Below are 23,661 nucleotides of genomic sequence, written 5' to 3'. Positions count from 1 at the left end.
CTGCATCTGCTGACCTCTGTGAAGATCCACCCTGTGTCTCCAGAAGGAGGCATATAAGACGCCATCCAACTAACTTGGGGACTCCAATCTGGATTTGTTTTGTCCACTCAAGTCTGCTGGAGCCTGTCTTTGCATGCAGTGGAAGTCCCTAACTCACCAAACATTTCATACTCATTGGCTACCCTCACCTGGTTTAGCCGGCCAGTTGAAGCTGATGACAGATGTCTGATTATGGGCCAATCTGCCATTAAACAGCAGCACCCCAAACACAGAGGGCAAATTGACAGTGCAACTGAAATACTGTTGGGTTGGGGGAAGAACCAGGAGGTGGACAGCAAGCAAGGAATATAGGAACTTGGCAATGAACAGTGAAGAAGGGGGTTGAAAGTAAGATGACGCAATATGGGAGCTAGGGATGGCTTATATACATGCATGTTGAAAGTGATTTTGAAAGCCAGGCTCATGGGACTGCTGGGGAATTCCTGCTCCTTGTCACACACACCTTTGTGATTTTATATGTATGTAGGTTTTATTATGGGACATAGGTGGCGCTGTGGGTTAAACCACAGAGTCTAGGGCTTGCTGATCAGAAGGTCGGCAGTTTGAATCCCTGCAACGGGGTGAGCTCCCGTTGCTTGGTCCCAGCTCCTGCCCACCTAGCAGTTCGAAAGCACATCAAAGTGCAAGTAGATAAATAGGACCGCTCCGGCAGGAAGGTAAACGGCATTTCCGTGTGCTGCTCTGGTTCGCCAGAAGCAGCTTTGTCATGCTGGCCACATGACCCAGAAGCTGTCTGTGGACAAACGTCGGCTCCCCCAGCCTATAGAGCGAGATGAGCACCGCAACCCCAGAATCGGACACGACTGGACCTGACGGTCAGTGGCCCCTTTACCTTTACCTTAGCTTTTATTATACAAAGGCAAATTCAGAAATTCCCACCATCATTTCCAGGCAATTGGTTTGGTCTTGTACAAGACAACAGCTTCTTGCAACTGATATACAAATAACTGAACAACTTAGTTCCAGGTAAGCTCAAGGAACACCTCAGCGCTTATATCTTAGCCCAATCACTTAAATTATCCAGAGGAGTGCTATTAGCTGTCCATTTTTGCAAAGGCCCAACTGGCTTCATCCAAGCATTTATTGCTACTGGTGCCATGCTGTTAAACAGTCTTTGAGCAAAAATCACCAGGAATCCTTGCTTTTGATTTCCTTGGAGAATTTTTATGCTAACAAGCCTATGCAGTTGTTTAACATTTTCTCGAATAGGTAAGCATAGCAACACTTTAATAAATGCATAAATAAATTATCCAGTTACATCACCTAATTATATACTGTGGTTGGAATTACAGATAGATGTACTTGGAACATAGAACAATATATCCAACAAGTTTTCATGTGTCCATCAGGGAGTGGTTGTCAGTAGGGCCAATGTCTTAATGGGTGTGTGTAGGATTGCAGTTTTGGATGGATTTGAGCTACAATATAATCATACACCAACCTCATTTGGGCAGCTGAATTTATTTTTTTAATACATACAATGTATAATCTTATAATCAAAACACTCAGGATGACAAATAGGGATTAAAACCAATAGCAAAAAAATAAAGTAATCAACAACACACCATTATATATATATACATATATATTAAAAAAGGAAAATTGGTTTAGAATGGGGCAGGGAGACATAGTAGCAATAATTCATTATGAACCTCAGGGCAGAGGAATAAAATTCAGTAGTAGAACCAATGTAGAACATAATTTAAACAGCCTGAAAAAATAAAAAGGTATTTGTCTTGCTCCAGAAAGATATGAAAGCAATTGTACGGTGTGCATCTCTGATGATGGCATTCCATGGCCAAGGGATCAATTCCGAACAGGCTTTTTCACACAGTTATGAGATCACTATCACTTTGATGGAGCCTTGCATGGATTAGAAGGCTGAAAGTCCAGCCTGCGTCACCACAACCAAAATCAACTTACAAGTGGCCAACAGGTATGGGCACAGTTCCTGCTAATTTTGACCTTCCTATTGCTAGTCTAGGAAGGGACAGGATCTTCCTTATGTTGGTTTCCATTAGTGCAGAACATTACTTGAATCCAGCCCAATGACTTTCATAAGACAGGAAATTGGGGTTTGGGTTTTCATTTTAATCATTAATTCACCCACTTCCATCTCAGGCATCAAAACAATTCTTTTTGCTCTAGCCTTTTGAAAGCCCCCTTCCTGTGAACCTTTCCTCCCCCTCCTTCTTTGGGTGACCTTCTCTCTTTCCTTTGCTGTCCTTTTTTCCATTCTTGACTTTCTTGCCCCAATATCTCATACTCTCCCTTCCTATGCTTTCCATAGCACCCCTCACACTATTGCTCTTTTGCAAAACCATAACTTTATTTCACTCCTAGCCTACCCTTTAGAATCGCCCCCAGTCTCTGGTCTGCTTTCTTTTGATTGTTGCCCTAAAAGCTCCCCCAACACCCCACAAAATCACTAAGCCCTCTTTTTCCTCTGGGTGCCTCATCTTCTCTTTCCAGTCAACACATTTCCTTCTGAAACATCCTACTGATGGTTATTTTCGGTCCTGGCAGATATATGTGGAATGAGGGCCAGCCTTCAGATACCAAGGCTTCAAAGTACAAAGGGCTTAAAAGGGCCATATGCCTCTGGTTCGCCACCACCACAACAAGATGCTAGACTAGATGAGCTATTTTCTTGTGTTAAAGGTATAAAGGGATCCAGTGAAGATGACTAGCCCAAGTTGGTATGTTGTATTGACTGAAGTTTCTGGCCAGTTTTCAAAGGCTGCCTCATATAAAATGCATCACAGTGATGCAAAGAGGAGGTAACCAGCACATGGAACATTGAATCCACTCTCTGGCCAGGTAGGACTTTACCTGGTATGCCTAGATGGTATGCGCAGAAGAGCAGTGCTACCCAGGAGTAACTTGGAAAGAGGGATACAATGGTTCATGGTATGAAAAGGTGCCCTGAGCTCCAAGAGAATCAACAGTTGCACCCGTCTCTCTCCCAGCAAAAGACCCCCACCAGGGTGACCCAGGCAGTTTCAATGCCAAAACCAGGCCTACAGTCCAATTGAATTGGATAAATAAGTTTTCCGCCTTCAAAACAGCTGGCAAAAACTCAACTCAAGCACTTTTCTTAGAGTGAAAGATGCAATTTCTGTGCATTACCCATTTTAATGTATTTTAATCTTTGTTGGAAGCCGCCCAGAGTGGCTGGGGAAACTCAGCCAGACGAGTGGGGTACAAATTATTATTATTATTATTATTATTATTATTATTATTATTATTATTATAACAAAAGAGAAGCTTGTATAAATAAAAAAATACCGCAAGACTGTTAGGGAGGAAATATATACATTTTCAAAAGAATTTTACTATTAACTTGGAATCTTATAAAATCGTTCCAGCAGTGCTCTTTGTATGCTACCTGGCATTTTTTGGTGTTTATGTCTGAGATCTTCTATTGCAGTCTTTGTCTGAAAAAAAATCCAGAAAATAATATGTTTACTTTATTTTTATATAACCCCAGGAAAACATATAAATGCAAGTGTATGTTTAAAGTATTTAACCCTTCTACACAATGGGGTGGCTGTGGACCCTAGTAGGTCCAATTTTTAAGTAGAGCTCTGTCACTTAATAGTCCAATTCTCAGAGGTCATGTGTCCTGTTGTGTTCCATCTTTTCTTCCCTCCCTTTAATTTTTTTTTTAAAAAAGCAAATTACACTTAACTTATCAGCAGAGCAATCCTAAATCCAAATCTGCCGGATGGAGAATAGCATTGAAGTGCCCCTTGTCCTTCGATCTAATGATCTACCAGTGGAGAACCCATGTTCACCATATATTCTTGTTATTGTTATCCATTTATTTATACCCTGCCTTTTCCCCTGACAGGGACTCAAGATGACTTACAGGTATCAGAAAGAAGCAATTAAAAATTGATAGAATTAAAACTCTCTGTATCTCGAATCTATTTAAACCATACAGATAATTACAATAAAACCAGCATGGCACCAGCCCTTTCTTTCATTAAAAGCAATCAGTTTCAAAAGGCCTGTTGCAATGAAAAAGTCTTCATCTGCCAGCAGAAGTACAACACTTTAACTTTCCTAGGGAGGTAGTTCCAGAGTCTGGGAGCAGCCATCAAGAAGATCCTCACCTGAGTCCCTCCCAAGCAGGCCTGTCAGGGTGGCAGGACCAGGAGAAGGGTTTCCCCTGAAGATCTCAAAACCCAAGTTGGTTTCTATAGCGGAAATACAGTCAGCTTGGAACTAAGCCACTTAGGGCTTTATAGGTCATAACTAGCACTTTGAATTGTGCCCGGAAACAGATCAACAGGCCAGAGGAGCTGTTGTAGCAAAGGAGTTGTATGCTCCTGCTATACCCATGGAAAACTCCATTTGCATAGATGTACCACCAGCGATCTTCCAGCGGTAGCTGTCATTAGGACCTGAAATGGAATGTTCCAGGGAAGAACCTCAAGCTGGTACAACTAATTATCTTCTCACTGAAACCAAGGGACGCAGGGAGGAAGACACAAGTGGGGTGGAAGGAGGTAAGTTCAACACTACCCCACTTCCCAGCCTGGTTGCTCCAAGCCAGCAGGCCTTTAAAAGTGGCATGCCTCTCTCCACCCCTTTCTACATAGGAATACACACCAGGATGCCTAATTACTCCTACTGAAATTAATGGGAAAGTGAAACTAACCCCACAACCTTTCAAAATAAACTTGAGGAAATATTTTTCCCACTACAAAGCACACTGGAGGACATCCTCCCAAGTTTGTAATCTTCCCCTTTTCTCAAATTCCCGGTGTGCACAAAAGAACACATCAGAAAATGACAGAAGAGGCCCACTGAAACCCAGGAGTCAATTTAACCATAGGTTAATTCTGCTCCACTTTCTCTGTCTTCAGGCAAGTGTTGATACTTTCACTGTGTGAACCTGCAACACTGGTTTCTTATCTATAATGCTCTTATAAAAACCATAAACCATATTAGGCATTTAGGGTACGCTGGGTCCCTTCCATTATTTTCTATGAGCCCAGTATTTTACCTCAGCATTTTATGGCCACTGCCATTTTCTCTTCTGTTGAGTCCAATATTTCAGCAATGCATCTCTTCTGTTTTCTTCCCCAGGACTTCCTGATACTCCAGTGAGGAGTTTAAGTGCACACCTATACATGTGTACTCAGAAGTACTGTAAGTCCAGCTGAATTGATCTCAGGTAAATGGGTATAAGATTGCATCCTAACCATGTAACCTTATGCATGCCTACTGAAAAGCAAGAAACACTGAACTCAGTAAGATGTACATCCAGAAAAGTGTGCATAGGACTGCACTCCCAGAGTACTACATTACGCATATGCCTTGTACTTTAGAACACAGGTATTAATAAAACCTAGTACACCAAACTTACCTTTTCAACTAGTTCTTCAACTGTTATATTTGGATCATAAGGAATGGGATCTCCTACATAGGAGCAAAATTTTACTGGAAACCCTCCATATACAGGAACAATTGGCCAGCGGGTACGTTCATACAGCCACTTAAATGGCCCTGTGTGTAGAAATTTTAGAAATTCTCATTTTTAATATCCGGTAATATGATAATAGTCTTAGGAACGAGAAGAAGCCTTAATAATAGATGAGCAAAGGCCATGCAGTTGGTGCTAACTGTGCAAAAAGTATGTCTAAATTATCATGCACAATAAGCAGCCTCAATCCATTGTATGATTATACATATTTTAAACCTCATGGATTTCAATGTGCTGATGTGTGCATAAATACGTACTAGACTACAGTACAAGTAAATCCGCATTACCTGGCCATGGACCAGGCACAACTGGACACCTAAACAAATTCAAAGAAACTGAAGAGGAAGAACCACACAAACAGAGATGGAGCAGCTAAAGGAAAAAGAGCTAGGATAAGACAGTGTGACGCAACGCAGAGGATGCATGACAGCATAAAGTTCAAGATGACAACAAAAATATTCCAGGAGAAAAATTCTAAACACAATTATACAGAAGTCCAACTGAAGCCAGTGGAATTTACTTATGTGTAATGTGTTTAGCCCTAGGGCATAAGCTGATATGGGAAGATGCAAGGGGAATCAATCTTACATATTTTTCCAAGTGTTCTGTATCCTTCCCGAAGATTTTTTGTAAATATAGGGATGATAGGCTGAGAAAGGTGGGAGAAAAGTAGCCACAATTAGGGCAATAGTTCAGCCTCCACTACTTAAATATCCTGTATTGATATCATAGTTATCCTCCATGCACAAAAAGGATATCATCTCATGGATGTTATATCCATGTATAAAGAAGGTGTTGTATGGTAAGATGCCACAATTCTGAAACCAGTTTTCCAATGAAACTTATCACTTCACCTATGTCTCTCAAAATTTCAGCATCAGTATTTTAAGCTCATTGAATAAACTGAAATCGACACATCTCAATGTAATGATTAACTATGGTTTAATCCTTACATTAATAAGCTTTGGCTTTTTACATTATAATAATTTTAATAATAATTAATTATTTATACCCTGCCCATCTGGCTGGGTTTCCCCAGCCACTTTGGTGCATCTGCGAGATCACCAGAAACTTTCACTTCATTGTCAAGAAATCTTTGAACTATGTTTTATTGAAACAATGTTTGAAGTTTAACTAAACAGCTTGCCAATTTCAGGCATAATGCTACACTGAAGTTTGTTTAAAATGAAAGCAAAGCTTCCAGTTTCCCCTCCTAGTTGCACTGGGGAAGGGGAAGGACAAGAGTTTGAGACTCATTCACATAGTGATAAAAGCAATGTCACTGCCAATGAAAATTAGAGAAAGTTACTCAGCAATTTAATACTAAGAAAATGGGTGGGAGAGAATATTCATGCATCTGTTTGCCATTTTGAAAAAAGGAGGGGATTCCCTTTCATTAATCATCCCAGGGTGCGGTCTGGAGGCACAAGAGCCTACCACCTCGCTGAAGCTGAACTGATGTGTGCCTGGCCACCACCCGGGAATCACATGGGCGCCACCCAGGGTTACACGGTGGAAGAAAGGTGGTATAAATAAATAAATTATATTTCTTCAGCTGTCGTGGGGCATGAGCCCAAAGATATATTTTTTAAAAAATCTCACTGATTTCCAGTGGGAAAGAGTTAACGCTCATATCTTTAACTCTCTTATTAAATTCAATGGAAGGTAAAAGTGCCTTACTTTAACTAGATTGTGCCTCTTATTAGGAATTGAGCACTGGCAGTAATCAAAATGCAGAACAGATAATTAAATAAATAATAAGTGAAATTCTATTAATTTATATACCACACTTCACCCAAAGATCACAGGGCGGTTAATCCCTAAAACCTAACAAGTTTTTTGAAGTTAGAAAATATCAAGTGCATAAGACAAAAGGAAAAATCTTTGCTTTAAGGATCCAACCCCCTCCCCTTTGGATCATGTTAACGTATTTTACCCTCCACAAGTAAGTTTTACTTCCCTTTAAAGTTAAATGCATCTGGTGCCTAGGCACTGCTGGTCATTGTCCTACTGAAAGGTTGTAGCCTTTATCCTGTTACCAGTGTATCAGGTGGAATTGTCCAGCAGATGAGATTTCCCATCCCATGACATGTCCAGACAACCTGCCAGTATTTTCTCACCACACACGGATAAAACAGTTGTAGCGTCACTGATCTTTCGAAAGGTTCTCTTATGGCTTTGCTGCAAATGCATTTTCCACAACAAAAACCAGAAACACACACTTCAAATCTATAGCATCTGGCCACTCACCACTTTTGCATCTCTGGCCACGTGAGCAAAGCCTTTGCGGCTACCCCACAAGAGACTGTAGTTTTCATCACTAAAAAGCGCTTCTCTGGCTCCTCCTGGTAAGACTCCAAGTAAGTATCCCTTTCTCAGAATTTCAACACATTCCTCTCTTCCATCATGTGTAAGGCCATGTACTTTATAAAACAGTTTGATACCTGCAGGAGAAATACTTTGTCCATTTGTGTTTCTGAGCATTACATTAATTCATCCATGCAAACATACATGCAGCTTGTTGCACATCCTTTTTTGGAACACCAAAATCTTTATATACACATTATGAAACCAAAGCTTGATATATTATTCTCCCAACATCTAACATTTAATTTGAAAGCAAATCTACATGCCATTCATGCAGCCTGCCCCTATGTATGTATCTTCAGAAATACTGAATCCAATAAAAGTTACTCAGAATTAAGGGCAAGTTCCAACATAGCATAAGCAGGCATTCAATAATGTGAAGAGGCTTCTCCTTCCTCAGCTGTACAACCTCCCATATACCCCCATAATTTGCTCTGGAGGATCAGAGGATCCTCTGAAACAGAATTTATGGGCTTTTCGGGGGCTAGAGAGGTAGACAGGAAACCCAAAATCCATGCACATAATTGGATGTCATCTTACGTTTCCAAGGTTTTCAACCTTAGATATTGCAAATGGATTACCAGGGCTTAATTATGCATACTGTATAACAGTGTTCAGAAATGTGTTTTTATAAAGGCATTTGATTCCAATGTTTCCCTTCCTCTTTCATCCATGGCAAATGTATCAAACACAGAAACCCACAGTTAATTTAACAGCGAGCACAGCTGCTTCTCCTCCCTAACACATGATCAGTTGTACCTACTCTGTGAGTGCTCCCTAGCTACTATCCTGAACACGATCTTGTCTGATCTTGTCAGCTATGCAGGATCAGGCTTGGTTAGCACTTGGATGGGAGACAGAAAGGGAGACAGGGAGGGAGGGAGGGGGCACAAGCACACTGACTCCTGCAGGACTAATAGTTACATTGTTCTGGATGGCACACCCCACAACTATAGGCATAAACACAAATACAGAAATCTCTTACTAAACTGAGATTTTCTTTAATAATTGATACTTAATAACTGAGTGCTGAGAACCTGAAACAAATCACTAAAAATAAAATGTGTTCATTCAACATTTACATAAACTAGTTATATCTAAAACATGCGTAGGCAAACTAAGGCCCGGGGGCCGAATTCGGCCCAATCACCTTCTAAATCCAGCCAGCGGACAGTCCAGGAATCAGCATGTTTTTACATGAGTAGCATATGTCCTTTTATTTAAAATGCATCTCTGGGTTATTTGGGGGCATAGGAATTCATTCATATTCCCCTCCAAATATAGTCCAGCCCCCCCCCCCATGATCTGAGGGACAGTGGACTGGCCCCCTGCTGAAAAAGTTTGCTGACCCCTGATCTAAAAGCTTTCAAGGTCAAAACTTATTTTCTGAAAGAGGCAAACAAAAATATCGCTCTTTAAAATAACAATTTGGGCTTCATGGATGTGGGCTTAACACACACAGACACAGACACAAAAAAACCCAAAGGCAACAAGACTTGAATCTGCAGGGGGCATTCAGGTAGTTAGAATACACAGTGGTGCAAGACAATATATTAAAGTTAGGCTTTGAAATTTAGAAAACATAGGAAGCAGATTGTTTAGAAAAGAGTGGAGAAGGAAAGGCATTGGATAAGGAGAGCTGAGAGCTTTCAAAACAGCAATGGCTCCAGGGAGCACAGCAAGTGAAATACAGTGGTACCTTGGTTCTCGGCTTAGTTGTCGAACAAAATGGCTCCTGACCACTGCAAACCCAGAAGTGTTTCGGTTTGTGAACATTTTTTGGAAGCCGAACGTTCGACGTGGCTTCTGCTTGAGTGCAGGAAGCTCCTGCAGCCAATTAGAAGCTGTGCCTTGTCTTTTGAATGGTTTCGGGAGTTGAACGGACTCCCAGAACGGATTAAGTTTGAGAACCAAGGCACCACTGTATCCCTTTGGAGGAGTCCATCATTCGTGTTCTTATTCTATGTGCATCTTTCTAGACTTTTCTTGCAGTTTTATCAGCAGGTTAGCACATCTTGTAAGGCACCTTCTGGGCAGTATACAGTTAATTATTCTTGGTTTGTTGAGGCAAGCAATTGAATCCTTCAAATAACTTTCCAGGAGATACTACATAAAGTGCTAATCTTGGCCTATTTTTTATTTTCAGAGGGGTAATAAGACACCGAAAGAGCCATCCTAGACACCCCCAGGTTACAGAGAAATCCTAGTCCTTGGGCACATCTGGATAAACCTATATAAATGTAGAAGCAAACTAAAGCCAATGTAAACACAGCAAGTAGAAATGTCAATTATGACATACCTAGAGACTTGACTGGGGGTTTCTAAAATTGCCCCAGAGACTGGCCATTTCTAACACTGGTCCAGGCAAGATGCATATTATTTCCTATCAAGATACGTTGAAGAGGAACAAACATTCCTCAGCAGTGCAACAGTACCCAGATATGCCTGTGTTTCAGGACTAGCATTTTAAAATCATGGTGTACATTTTAAAGCTCTGCAACACAATGCACATGCACACCCACTACATTTTACCTGGTATTTTGGAAAAATGGTAATCAACCACTGATTGGCAGAGTCTGCCTGTTTGCAAATAGAGTCTAGATACAAAGTAGAAATAGTCTAGAGGAAAGGCTCCATGGTAAAATACAACAAGCCCTGGTCCTTCTGGTACTTTATCCATCCCGTGCACCTCATAACCTGTTCAAAGCACAGAATACAAGAGTTTTAGCATTGCTTCAATCAAGCCCCTAAGATTAGCAGAAAGCAACAGAAGAAATTGCAAGGAATGTCAAATTATTGCAGTCAGAAATGGACTCCAAATTAATTTTTTAGTCTAACAGTGTTGAGTAGCCTGTATCACCCCCATTTCACTACAGTGACAGCCGAACTGACTCCAAGTCAGAGCTTGGAGTGCAGCAACTGAGGAAGGAGCAGAAGGTGAGCTGAGCTTGGGAGACACTCTGTAGGTTTTGTGGTTTTGTCTTTTGGGGCTGTGTGTGAGTAAGTTTGTGTGCTTATTTGTTTTCTTACTTGTTTGTGTGCTTGTGCTGGTTTTCTAGGGCTGCTGCCTCTTGGATCTGCCTCTTGGATCTGGGTGACCCATCTTTTTGACCTAGGGCAGCAAATCTCATACGTTTGTTAGGGGGGACCTAGGCCTCTTCCTCTTTCCCCCTTGACCTCAAGGTTTTCAAGATGGAGGTGGAGGGAACAACCATTGTCACCTGCAATTCCTGTGCAATGTTTGTTTTCTTGCCAAAGGATGTGGGTAGCTACACCTGCAACAATTGCAAGTTGGTTGCCCTACTGGAAAACAAGGTTGCCCTTCTGGAAGAGAAGGTGCAGCAGCTTCAGGGGCGTGTATCTACGCTCCAGAGAATTAAAGAGCTGGAGCTTTTCTTGGATGCAGCAGAGCACACTGTCTGCACCAAGGAGGAGACAGGGGATCTCCCTGAGGAGGAGGTCAGTTCCCCAACACAGCAGCCAGATGTATGGAGGAACGTGACTCATAGAAGTAGAAGGCCCAGGGATCGCTCTGAGTGCTTAGAATTACACAACCGTTTTGAAGTGCTCATGGAAGACGAGGAACAGACTCCACCTGAGGATCTCTCCCTCATCACAGTTGATGAGGAATATGAAGACGAGCAACCAAGTCAGTCCTCTGGAAATATGCAGGTAACCTTGGAAGGGACAGCACATAGAAGAATCCCAACCAAGCCTATGAAGAGGCGTGTAGTGGTGATTGGGGATTCCCTACTGAGGGGTACAGAAGCAGTGATCTGTGGGCCTGACAAGATGTCTCGAGAGGTGTGCTGTCTACCTGGGGCCAAGATCAAAGATGTAACAGAACGGCTGCAAGGAATCATAAAACCCACCGACAAATACCCCTTCCTTTTGGTGCATGTGGGAACCAATGACACTGCAAGCCATAGCTTACAGAAGATCAAAAATGATTATGAGGCTCTGGGCAGGAAGTTGAAGCAATTAGATGCACAAATTGTCATCTCTTCTGTCCTCCCAGTTGAACGACATGGCCCAGGGAGAGAGGGAAAAATAGGGGAAGTGAACAACTGGCTTCGCAAATGGTGCAAACAGGAACGGTTTGGATTCCTAGATCACGGTCTGCAGTTTCTTGAAGATGGACTTCTGGCAAGTGATGGACTGCACCTCACAAAAGTTGGGAGGAATGTTTTTGCCACAAAACTCAAAAACCTCATCAGGAGGGCTTTAAACTGACTTATGTGGGGGAGGGAGACAGTGGTCCTGAAGGTAGGAGTCTATCAAATGCTGAAGATGATCATCCAAATGTCAAGGACCAAATGGAGCAAGCAGCATGCAGACCTAGTGGTGGGACGAAAATATCCTTAAATAAGAGACATGGGGGAATGATCAACGGTCTTCAATGTCTGTATACTAATGCACAGAGCATGGGAAATAAACAAGATGAACTTGAGCTCTTGGTACAGCAAACTAAATATGACATAATAGGCATCACTGAAACCTGGTGGGATGAGTCTCATGACTGGAATGTAGTAATAGAGGGATACAATCTATTTAAGAGAAATAGACCAAACAGGAAAGGAGGAGGAGTAGCTTTATATGTTAGGGATATGTATACCTGTGAAGAGATCCAGGATTTAAAACTTCAAAGCCAAATTGAGAGTATCTGGGTCAAAATTAAGGGAGAGAAAAACAACAGTGATCTCATTGTGGGAGTTTACTATAGATCCCCAAGCCAAACTGAGGACACAGATGATGCCTTCCTGGAACAGATGGCCAAGCATTCCAAAGGAAGTGAGATAGTAGTAATGGGGGATTTCAACTATCCTGATATTTGTTGGATGTCAAACTCAGCCAAGAGCATAAGGTCGAACAGATTCCTCACTGGCCTTGCAGACAACTTCATTGTCCAGAAAGTGGGAGAAGCAACAAGAGGATCAGCCATTTTAGATCTGGTCCTAACCAATAGTGATGACTTGGTTAGTGGGGTAGAAGTGGCAGGATCATTAGGTGGGAGTGACCATGCTCTTCTGGAGTTTATTATCCAGCGGAAAGGAGCAACCAAGCATACTAAGGTCCAAATTCTAGACTTTAAGAAAGCCGACTTCAGAAAACTTAGGGAAACGCTGGGTGAAATCCCATGGACAGTAATACTAAAAGGGAAGGGAGTTCATGATGGTTGGGAGTTTGTTAAAAGGGAGATATTAAAAGCACAACTTCAGGCAATACCAATGAGACGGAAACATGGAAGGTGCCTAAAGAAGCCAGGCTGGCTATCTAAAGAACTTTTGACTGAGTTAAGATTTAAAAGGGATATGTACAAAAAATGGAAAAGGGGGGAAATCTCCAGAGAGGAATTCAAACATATAGCCAGCACGTGTAGAGACAAAGTCAGAAAAGCTAAAGCACAGAATGAACTCAGGCTCGCCAGAGAGGTTAAAAGCAACAAAAAGGGCTTTTATGGGTATGTCCGTAGCAAAAGGAAAAACAAGGAAACAGTGGGGTCACTCAGAGGAGAAGATGGTGAAATGCAAACAGGGGACAGAGAAAGGGCAGAACTCCTCAATGCCTTCTTTGCCTCTGTCTTCTCCAAGAAAGAAAACAACGCCCGACCTGAAGAATATGGAGCAGATGATTCAGCAGGGGAAACACAGCCCAGAATAAGTAAGGAGGTAGTACAAGAATACTTGGCTAGTTTAGATGTATTCAAGTCTCCAGGGCCAGATGAACTACATCCAAGAGTATTAAAAGAACTGGCAGAGGTGATTTCAGAACCACTGGCAATAATCTTTGAAAATTCCTGGAGAACAGGCGAAGTTCCAGCAGACTGGAGGAGGGCAAATGTTGTCCCTATTTTCAAAAAGGGGAAAAGAGAGGACCCAAACAATTACCGCCCAGTCAGCCTGACATCAATACCAGGAAAGATTCTAGAGCAGATCATTAAGCAAACAGTCTGTGAGCACCTAGAAAGAAACTCTGTGATCACTAAAAGTCAGCATGGGTTCCTGAAAAATAAGTCATGTCAGACTAATCTGATCTCATTTTTTGACAGAATTACAAGCCTGGTAGATGAAGGGAACGCTGTGGATGTAGCCTATCTTGATTTCAGCAAGGCCTTTGACAAGGTGCCCCATGATATTCTTGTAAAGAAGCTGGTAAAATGTGGGCTAGACAATGCTACCATTCAGTGGATTTGTAGCTGGATTACTGACCGAACCCAAAGGGTGCTCATCAATGGCTCCTCCTCATCCTGGAGAGTAGTGACTAGTGGGGTGCCACAGGGTTCTGTCTTGGGCCCAGTCTTGTTCAACATCTTTATCAATGACTTGGATGATGGGCTTGAGGGAATCCTGAGCAAGTTTGCAGATGACACCAAGTTGGGAGGGGTGGCTAACACCCCAGAGGACAGGATCACACTTCAGAATGACCTTAACAGATTAGACAACTGGGCCAAAGCAAACAAGATGAATTTTAACAAGGAGAAATGTAAAGTACTACATTTGGGCAAAAAAAATGAAAGGCACAAATACAGGATGGGAGACACCTGGCTTGAGAGTAGTACATGTGAAAAGGATCTAGGAGTTTTGGTTGACCACAAACTTGACATGAGTCAGCAGTGTGATGCAGCAGCTAAAAAAGCCAATGCAATTCTGGGCTGCATCAATAGGAGTATAGCATCTAGATCAAGGGAAGTAATAGTACCACTGTATTCTGCTCTGGTCAGACCTCACCTGGAGTATTGTGTCCAGTTCTGGGCACCACAGTTCAAGAAGGATACTGATAAGCTGGAACGTGTCCAGAAGAGGGCAACCAAAATGGTCAAAGGCCTGGAAACGATGCCTTATGAGGAACGGCTTAGGGAGCTGGGTATGTTTAGCCTGGAGAAGAGAAGGTTAAGGGGTGATATGATAACCATGTTCAAATATATAAAAGGATGTCATATAAAGGAGGGAGAAAGGTTGTTTTCTGCTGCTCCAGAGAAGCGGACACGGAGCAACGGATTCAAACTACAAGAAAGAAGATTCCACCTAAACATTAGGAAGAACTTCCTGACAGTAAGAGCTGTTCGGCAGTGGAATTTGCTGCCAAGGAGTGTGGTGGAGTCTCCTTCTTTGGAGGTCTTTAAGCAGAAGCTTGACAGCCATCTGTCAGGAATGCTTTGATGGTGTTTCCTGCTTGGCAGGGGGTTGGACTGGATGGCCCTTGTGGTCTCTTCCAACTCTATGATTCTATGATTCTATGATTCTATGATTCTATGAACCAGATGATACTTTAATTGTGCAGTGAGCACCTACATCTGTGCTTAAAAAAAGAATAATAATAATGAGCATAAGGTAAGATTTCCATTGTGGTCATTCCTTTCCCAGCAACGATTTTGACAAAAATCAGCCTCCTAGACAGGTTTGAGCCTTAGGGCATAAACTTCCACCAGTAGCTTTCCCCCCCCTACACATCATTGCTGGTATTTTTTGGATTGAGAGGCAAATGCTCATTGGCATTGTGGCTGTTAAGGGAAAGATTTAACCTCCTTCCCACATGCTTTGGTCCCAGTTATCACCAGTTCCTGTGCCTGTGATTAATTTCTTTAAAACTCAAGACAGAGTTGCACATTTACCTGTTTCTGCAGCTCACATAGCTGCCAAGTTTTCCCTTTTCTCGCGAGGAAGCCTATTCAGCATAAGGGAATTTCCCTTAAAAAAAGGGATAACTTGGCAGCTATGGCAGCTCAGGAAAGCTGAGCCTGGAGCTCTAAAGGAGCTGTTGGTTCAGAAATGAAAAACATCACCCAAGGCTTATCTAGGTCTAGGACCACAGGGCGGGATGCAACTAACCTGACACTCTAGTATAGGCATCCCCAAACTGCGGCCCTCCAGATGTTTTGGCCTACAACTCCCACGATCCCTAGCTAACAGTGGTCAGGGATGATGGGAATTGTAGTCCAAAACATCTGGAGGGCCGTAGTTTGGGGATGCCTGCTAGTAGAAGCCACCACAAGGGCTTATCTAGTGCCATGTTCTACTTGTTCTACTTTCCCCAATCTACTCTGGAGAGTCGAGAGAAACCCTGGAACATCATGTGTTGGGAGGAGAGGAGGGATCATTCCATCTGGCAGGCAGAAATGCCACATGTGCTGACAGAGCAATTGTAAAAGCCCAACAGTGAATTCCTCTCAGACACTTCACCCCTTCCTGCTTCTCAGCCCAGTCCTGATCAAGGCTGAAGCTTATACACCTCCCAAATAGCCAAAAGTACAGCCAACTGGACAATCTGCCGACAGGTATGAAACTCCTGCCTGGCTTGCCATCTTCCCTGTTCCCATGGCACTGGGTTGTTTGCATGTGAGGGGTGCTCTGAGAGCCAGCCTAGAACTGAAGAAACTGAAATTGGGGGCCTCTAGTCTGGGAATGGGGATGCCTCATGGTCACAGGTGATGCACAGACCTACTGTTGGGTATCTCCACTGTTCCACCCCTGGAAAGACCCCCAGGCAGAGTGTAATATGTTGTTTGACCCCGAGTCCTATAAAACTGATATAGCCCTTCACTCTTTACTATCATTAAGTGATTGGTATCCAGGATCTACACATGGCCTGAATCATAATAACAATGAGTTTCTGAACCTATGAAACCAATTGGATGCTAACTGTCTGTCAAGAGAAACCAACAACAATCCCCCAGTTCCTATTCACTGCAATGCTGCTCAAAGCTGTGCTGTTTCCCATGTAAAAGTGAAACACACTGCATTTGCCGAGACCCTACATTCATGTAGCACAGGGACTCTAGATGTATCTGGTACACATCTTGTTGTGGTTTGAATAATGATGCTTTCACTTCCAAGGATGTCAGTACTTTTACTAAATTACCATACCATCATGTAAAAATAATATATTTTTTTTAATGATGCATGGAATCTTCATACAATAATGCAAGTCCCTGTTCATGTAGTCAAGTACCAAAGTGCCATAAAGCAGAGGGAGAGAAGAGAAACAGGGCTATTCCGTCACCTCTTTGGCCCTTCCTCAAGTGTCACTCATTGGCAGCCACTCTTATCAAGCTACCTTTCATCCCAACCGGTTACTGTAAGAAATGTAACTGTTAGAACTGGTACCTGACCTGCCTTTTAACTATTCCCTCATCCCTTTTTCCTTGTCTGTTTTTGTCATTTGAAGTTGTATGTCTGAGGAAAAGGACTGCTTTGCTGGTGACTTTTGTAAGCCACTCTGGGAACATAAAAAAATGGATGTCTATTCACATTTTCAACTAAAGTGAGTAGATAGATAGCTAGATAGAGGTCTATTCATAATACCCATTTAGTTCAATATGGCTAACTCTCAGGTCAGTATGAATAGAATTGTAGCCTAGTGATACAATCCCATACTCATTAGTAAGCACCACTGAGGTCAGCAGGACATCTTCCAGGTAAACATATAAAGGACTGCTGCCTACACAGTTTTAGGCAAGTCAATAATGCTACCAGTTCACCTTACTGGGCTGTTGTCAAGCTTACTGAGATAAAGTATGCAAAGTGCTTTCAACACTTGAACTGCATGATAAAAGTGAATATTATTAAAATCGATTTCTGCAGTATTTCTAACAAAAACTTTAATAAATAATACTTTTTAAATTCATGATTAATAAATAATCCTATTACCCAAGTTGTCCCTGCGCAATTTGAAAGGGGGGAGAAAATGGTGCTTACCATGCCACACTGTGCCATACATGTCCCAAAGAGAAAGCACTGCCCTCCTTCCAGTGTCCCACGACTTACTGAGATAATCATCTCCTTTTAACTTAATCTTTATCTTGTAAATATTCAGAAGAAAATTAGAAAGGTAAATACATCCAAGAATGACTAAGACAGGTGACAGTAGAATTATGAATGGTGTTAATATCACCAAGAGGTACACTGTATAGTCTGTGAAAATCCCTAGATAATTATTTGGACACATCCAATTTTTCAGTAGGTCCATGAGCCACGTCACTTCTTCTTGTTCAAAATAAGAAAATGAACTGATCATCTTCTACCTAAAATTTTAAACAGCAACTTGGCCGAAGAAGCAGTTTCTTAATGTTGGCCCTAGATATAGAAAAGAAACTTGTGGTTAATGCAGTGCAATTATCACAGCAGGTGTCACGTTGCCCAGAAAATCAAGGCCATTTTTAGGACTGCCAGGCCAGGAGCATCCCAGACCCTGACACTTCAGTACCCAGCCCCTGGTGATGTCACAGGGCAGCCCTGCAGATAGAGGCTAATTGGGGAAAATGCAGATACCCTAGAATGTCTATTTGTACCCAGCTGAAATTAGTTAATGGCACACACAGTTTTCTTAATGTTTTGCTATTGTTCTTGTTGATTATTGTTAATTGTTATTGCTAATAATAATAATAATAATAATAATAAACCCAGCTGGAGATTCAGACCTCACACCTGCCACCTGGAAGAGGCCAGGCAAGCAGACTTGGAGGCTTCATAATAATAATAAAATAATAAAAATAGTAATATTAAACCCAGCTGGAGATTCAGGCCTTACATCTGCCACGAGGCAGGCAAACTTGGAAGCATCATGTCTGACGCGGTTTGTTATCCCTTTTCGATGGTGTCCAATTTCAACAGCCCAGCCAGGGAACGGATGACCGTGCAATGCTACACGTGCCTACTCGCAAGTTACTCCCACTGAGTTCCACGGGAATTACTCCCAGGCTGTGTACAGCACTGTTGGTGCCAACGTTCATGAGCACCCGTCTTGCGCAAACGGCTTCCAACCCGCGCCGCGCCGCGTCCCTCAGCCCCCTGTCTCTTTCGTTCCGCCTCGACATCCCTCTCCCTCCGAGCTGGGCTCCTCCCCGCCTCCCTCGCGCCAGAGGCCGCCCAAGCTCCCCCTCGGCTCTGCGAGGCGCGCCCTCGCCGCCGACTCACCTTTCCGCGGCTTCGGATCGCGGTGCTCCATCGAAGGTTCAACTTCAGCATTCCTGGCGCGCGGCGGAGACGCCGAGACGCGCGCAGGGGCCCCGCCGAGTGGTTGCGGCGCGCTTGGGCCCAGCGCTGGTTTCTTTATGGCGGGGCCCCACAAAGAAATTTGCGTGGGAATTTGCGTGCCGGTGGAGGGGGGGGGGGAGCTGCAATGCCGTGTGACGTTACGCGCTGTCCTCCGGTTGCAGAAGGGGAAGGAAGCCTCTCCTCACAACCAGGGGCAGCTGCGCCTCTCGGCCGCTTCCCGGCTATCCTGTTGCGTCACGCGCCTTTGGCAAATGTCGCCACTGATACGGCAGAGAAAGGCTTTTTGTGAAACCTAATGTGACCCCCCCCAACCTCCTACCTGCGCTGGGTTGTACCACTTCAGAAGGCAGGTGGAGGTTGGCATCTTTCAGTGCCCCTTGCAGGGGAAAAAATACCATGACATAAGAAGAGGATTCAGCCCAGCCTTCTCCATGGCATGCTGGTCCCCATCCCCCTTAATTGGCACGCAGCTGCTTTGCAGCATTGAAACATGCCTGCAGCCTGAAGTGGTTCTGCCCACGCAATGTACAGTATTGCCACAGGAGCGGCAGGGCCCATAAAACAACAACTGAGAATAGAGAAGGAAACGAGAGGGAAGTGATTCTAGGAAGAAGTGAATCAGCCCTGTATGGGACAGCTTGTATTCTCCCCCCCCCCAGTTCATTTTTATTGGTTTCTTTAGACATACATCCATCATATCACATTGTAACAACTTGGTTTTCCTGTAATTAAACAATATATATTTAAAACATAATAAAGCGGGATGACACACAAATGCATACTTATTTATTTGATTCATTTGTAATCCATTAGCATTTGACTTCCCTCCCCTCCTTACTTGGGTACTCAGTTTTACTTAGTTAACTGCCCTCCTAACACAGCCATTTATTCAGTAACCTAGTTCATTATATTTTACTATTTTTTTCCTTACAGGAGTTATTCTAAACAGGTCAAAAATTTTAATTCTCCATAATGGTCTTGTAGCAAAATAAATGTCCCAGCAGCATTGGGGAATAACAAAAGGATGTTTACTGCTAGCAATAAAGGCTCAGTGGGATCACTCTCCAAAAGCTGAACAAAGCCCAAAGGATGGGGCTTACTTTATATGCATAGCTGTTATCTGTTAAAGCAATACATATGCATAAACTTCCTCCAATCTAAAGTTACAGCACAATACTAATTATACCATGTATGGTCTTTCCTCCATTATGTATTCATTAGGCAAGGAAACAAAGTACTCTCTCTTGTCAAATGTAGACTTTTAGGAATGTTGTTTACAACCTTGGGACTAAAGCTGCTCCCAGCACAAGATAAGGCACAAGGCCTCTAGCCTGGCTAGTTAGCTGAGCTTATAGGTCTCTAGGTGCATCAGTCTTTCAAATATTGTTTGAATATATTCCAATCATTTTGAATTTTTTGTATTGTTTGATCTCTTACCTGACCTGTCAGCTTGTCCAATTCCACATACCGTACTCCATCAATTTGATCAATCAGTCTCTCTTGGTCAGCAAGGTCTCCATTTTCCAATGGTGGCATACATAAATATTTTCTTAAAGTCTCTTGGAATTTCATTCTCGTGATTCCTAAGAGGAATGCTTCAGGCTTTTTGGGGAATGAGATTTTAAACCTCTTTTTAAATTTTTTATAAATTACCAAAATTCCCTCATCTTTTTACATGTCCACCAAACATGATATGTTGTGCCCGCCACTTCTTTACATTTCCAACACTTGTTCAATTTTTAAAAATACATTAAAGCAAGTCTGCTCAGTGTTAAGTGCCACCTATAGAACATCTTCATATAGTTCTCCTTAATAGTGTAGCATGTTGTGAATTTAAGGTCCTCCTTCCATACTTTCCCACACTCTGACAACTGTATATTGTGACCTAAATTCACTTTCCACTTCACCATAGCTGGTTTTACCTCCTCATCCTTTACCGACCATGCTAATAAAATTTTATACATTTCAGATAGAGTTTTCTAGTTATAAGGTTTTTTTTTTCCAAATCTTGAAAGTTATTGACCAAATCCCTTCTATCTTGTTTGAATAATTCATGTATTTGGTGATACTCTAGCCCAGTGGTTCCCAACAGGTGGTCCGGAGACCCCCAGGGGTCCGCGAGCTATGCCAGAGGGGTCCGCAAGATGCTATTAGAATAAAAAATATATTAAATATATTTCGTATGATAACAGATTTTTTGTTTTGGCCGCTTCCTGCATGAGCAGAGTCTAGCGCAAAACTAGAATTAGATACAGGCAGTAGTTCTGCTGTATGCCGTTAGGTGGCGCTTTACAAACACTACTGTTTTGCAAAGAGGCAGCGTGCGCATTCTACTAACGCTCACCTCCCCAAGATGCTTTGCACGCGTCGGCTTCATTTGTGCGCTACTGCGCAGATACCGTCTTCTCCATTCCCCTCCCTCCTCCCTGGCGCGCGCTGTCTCTTTGCAAAACAGTAGTGTTTGTAAACAAAGCGTTGTTTTTCGCGGAAGCTACAGTTCGTGTAGTTAAAAATGGACCGTTGGTTAAAAATATAAAATATAAAAAGACTCTTAATTTGGCTCTCACTTTTTAATTTTAGGATTAGGAATTAATGGGGGTCCTTGTCACAATAGCGGTTGATGAGGGGTCCTCGAGAAAATTTTGTTGGGAACCCCTGCTCTAGCCAGCCTGTAACCTTATTTTTTATCTCGTCAAAATTTTAAAGCTGTAATCGATTATTTTCCTCCCAGAGAATTTATTTATCTGTTACTGACTCGTCCCTCATGTTGACCTTTTTTTTTTTTTTACAGTCATGGCCTCCATTGGTGACAACCACCATGGTGTTTTTGCTCCAAGATACCTAATTTTTTACCCAAACTGTGTATAGAGATCTTCTTATTACGTGGTTCTTAAATTCTCTATGAACTCTTGCTTTCTCGTACCAGAGATAGGTGTGCCAGCCAAAACGGTTATTAAAGCCCTCCAGGTCTAATATATCTATGTTTTTGTAAAAAATCAGCCACTCCTTGATCCAGCATAAACACGCGGCCTCATAATACAGCTTGAGACAGCTTGTATTCCAACAATGCTGGGGGTTGGATTAGATCATCATCTGGGTCTCTTCCAGCTCTATAATTCTATGAGTCTGCCCTGTGTTTTCTAAGACAAAGAAAAGGGCTATCACTTTTGAATGCATGCGAAGAAATACATAGGAAACTTAAAGGTAAAGGTAAAGGGACCCCTGACAGTTAAGTCCAGTTGTGGACGGCTCTGGGATTGTGGCACTAATCTCGCTTTACTGGCCGAGGGAGCCAGCGTTTGTCTGCAGACAGCTTCTGGGTCATGTGGCCAGCATGACTAAGCCACTTCTGGTGAACCAGAGCAGCGCATGGAAACACCGTTTACCTTCCTGCTGGAGCAGTACCTATTTATCTACTTGCACTTTGACGTGCTTTCGAACTGCTAGGTTGGCAGGAACAGGGACTGAAACAACGGGAGCTCACCCCGTCACAGTGATTTGAACCACCAGCCTTCTGATTGGCAAGCCCTAGGCCCTGTGGTTTAAAATCAGGGCACTTCCTGATTGTCATTATTTCCACTATATGATCACTACCAGATTGTCATTATTTTCAGGTGTATCATGGGGCTGACAGGAAGAGCAGGTCAGAGAGATAGACGCGTGGCTAACTTGCAGTTAGTTTCTTTATCAAAGAAATGAAACAGTACAAGGAAGCGTATAAAGGCAAGCTCCCCCCCCCCAAACAGAGTCTATTAATTTTATTAAGTATTTGTTTCACCTGGATTTTGGTCGTGATGGTGTAGGCTGCCCTGTGCATGGGTGTATCCAAGGGGGGCAGGGGGGTAGCTGTCCCCCCAAATCCATTAAAATCAATACAAGTCAATACAAATATGAGGTTCTGCCCCCCCCTAACAAAAGCCTGCCACCCAACAAAAATCCTGGCTGCGCCTATGCTCCTGTGTCTCTCAGTGACTGGATTTTCAGCCTTCTATTCCATGCATAGGCTACATCAAAATTATGGTAAAGTGATCTTGTAACAATGTAAGAAGGCCTGTTCAGAATTGGTCTTGGTCCCTTGCCTGTGGGATGTTATTGTCAGAGAGGCACACCATGCAATTGTTGTAATATCTTTCTTGAGCAAGACAAATAGCTTTTTATTTTCTTAGACCTTTTAAGCTATGTTTTACACTGGTTTTACACTGGTTCTACTACCCTGTAGATTTTAATCCTCTGTCCTCAGTTTTATAATGAATTATTGCTAATAAGTCCCTCCCCCCTTTTAAAACAATAAACTCCATTTAAAAAGGGGGGAGGGACTTAGTAGCAATTTGTGATTTTATAATGGTGCTGTATTGATTGGTTTTTGTGTTATTTTATTGCAATCTTGCCTGTAAACCAGGGGTCAGCAAACTTTTTCAGCAGGGGGCTGGTCCACTGTCCCTTAGACCTTGTGGGGGGGGGGGGAGCAGACTATATTTTGAAAATAAATAAATAATAAGGTTCATGTATGATTATATTGCAGCTCAAATCCAAGGCTGCAATCCTACACACACCCATTAAGACATTGTCTCTCCTGCACAACCACTCCTTTAAAAAATGGTGGATGTTAATTCCAAGCACACCTTAATTCCAACTGCATCATATAATTTGGTGATGTAATTGTATCGATAACTGTTTTGTTTACTTATTTGCAAAGTACCAGGGCGGTGTACAGCCTGATAGTACAGAAGAATCCTTTGAAAGTGA

General features: G+C 42.6%; 1 protein-coding gene across 3 annotated transcripts; it reads right to left on the bottom strand.

The window, feature by feature from the left end:
* Positions 1-1,505: 1,505 nt before the first annotated feature.
* Positions 1,506-23,141, bottom strand: LOC118089970 (DGAT1/2-independent enzyme synthesizing storage lipids). Of its 3 annotated transcripts, none has more exons than XM_088675518.1 (7): positions 18,835-23,141; positions 17,617-17,994; positions 10,454-10,618; positions 7,805-7,998; positions 6,143-6,203; positions 5,438-5,577; positions 1,506-5,295 (listed from the first exon to the last, which is right to left on the bottom strand). In XM_088675518.1, exons 2-7 carry the CDS (start codon positions 17,933-17,935, stop codon positions 5,293-5,295), a joined length of 882 nt encoding a protein of 293 aa, XP_088531644.1. In that variant the 5' UTR covers positions 17,936-17,994; positions 18,835-23,141; the 3' UTR covers positions 1,506-5,292. The 3 variants fall into 3 exon arrangements, with proteins under 3 accessions (XP_088531644.1, XP_034981087.1, XP_088531645.1); XM_035125196.3 differs by having other exon boundaries at positions 1,506-3,497; XM_088675519.1 differs by lacking the exon at positions 10,454-10,618 and having other exon boundaries at positions 1,506-3,497.
* Between the last annotated feature and the right edge of the window lie 520 nt (positions 23,142-23,661).

The sequence above is a fragment of the Zootoca vivipara genome, chromosome 8, assembly GCF_965207765.1.
Source record: "Zootoca vivipara chromosome 8, rZooViv2.hap1.1, whole genome shotgun sequence".
NCBI lineage: Eukaryota > Metazoa > Chordata > Lepidosauria > Squamata > Lacertidae > Zootoca > Zootoca vivipara.
The sequence above is the reverse complement of the archived record's forward strand: the minus strand, read 5'-3'. Positions and strand labels throughout refer to the sequence as shown.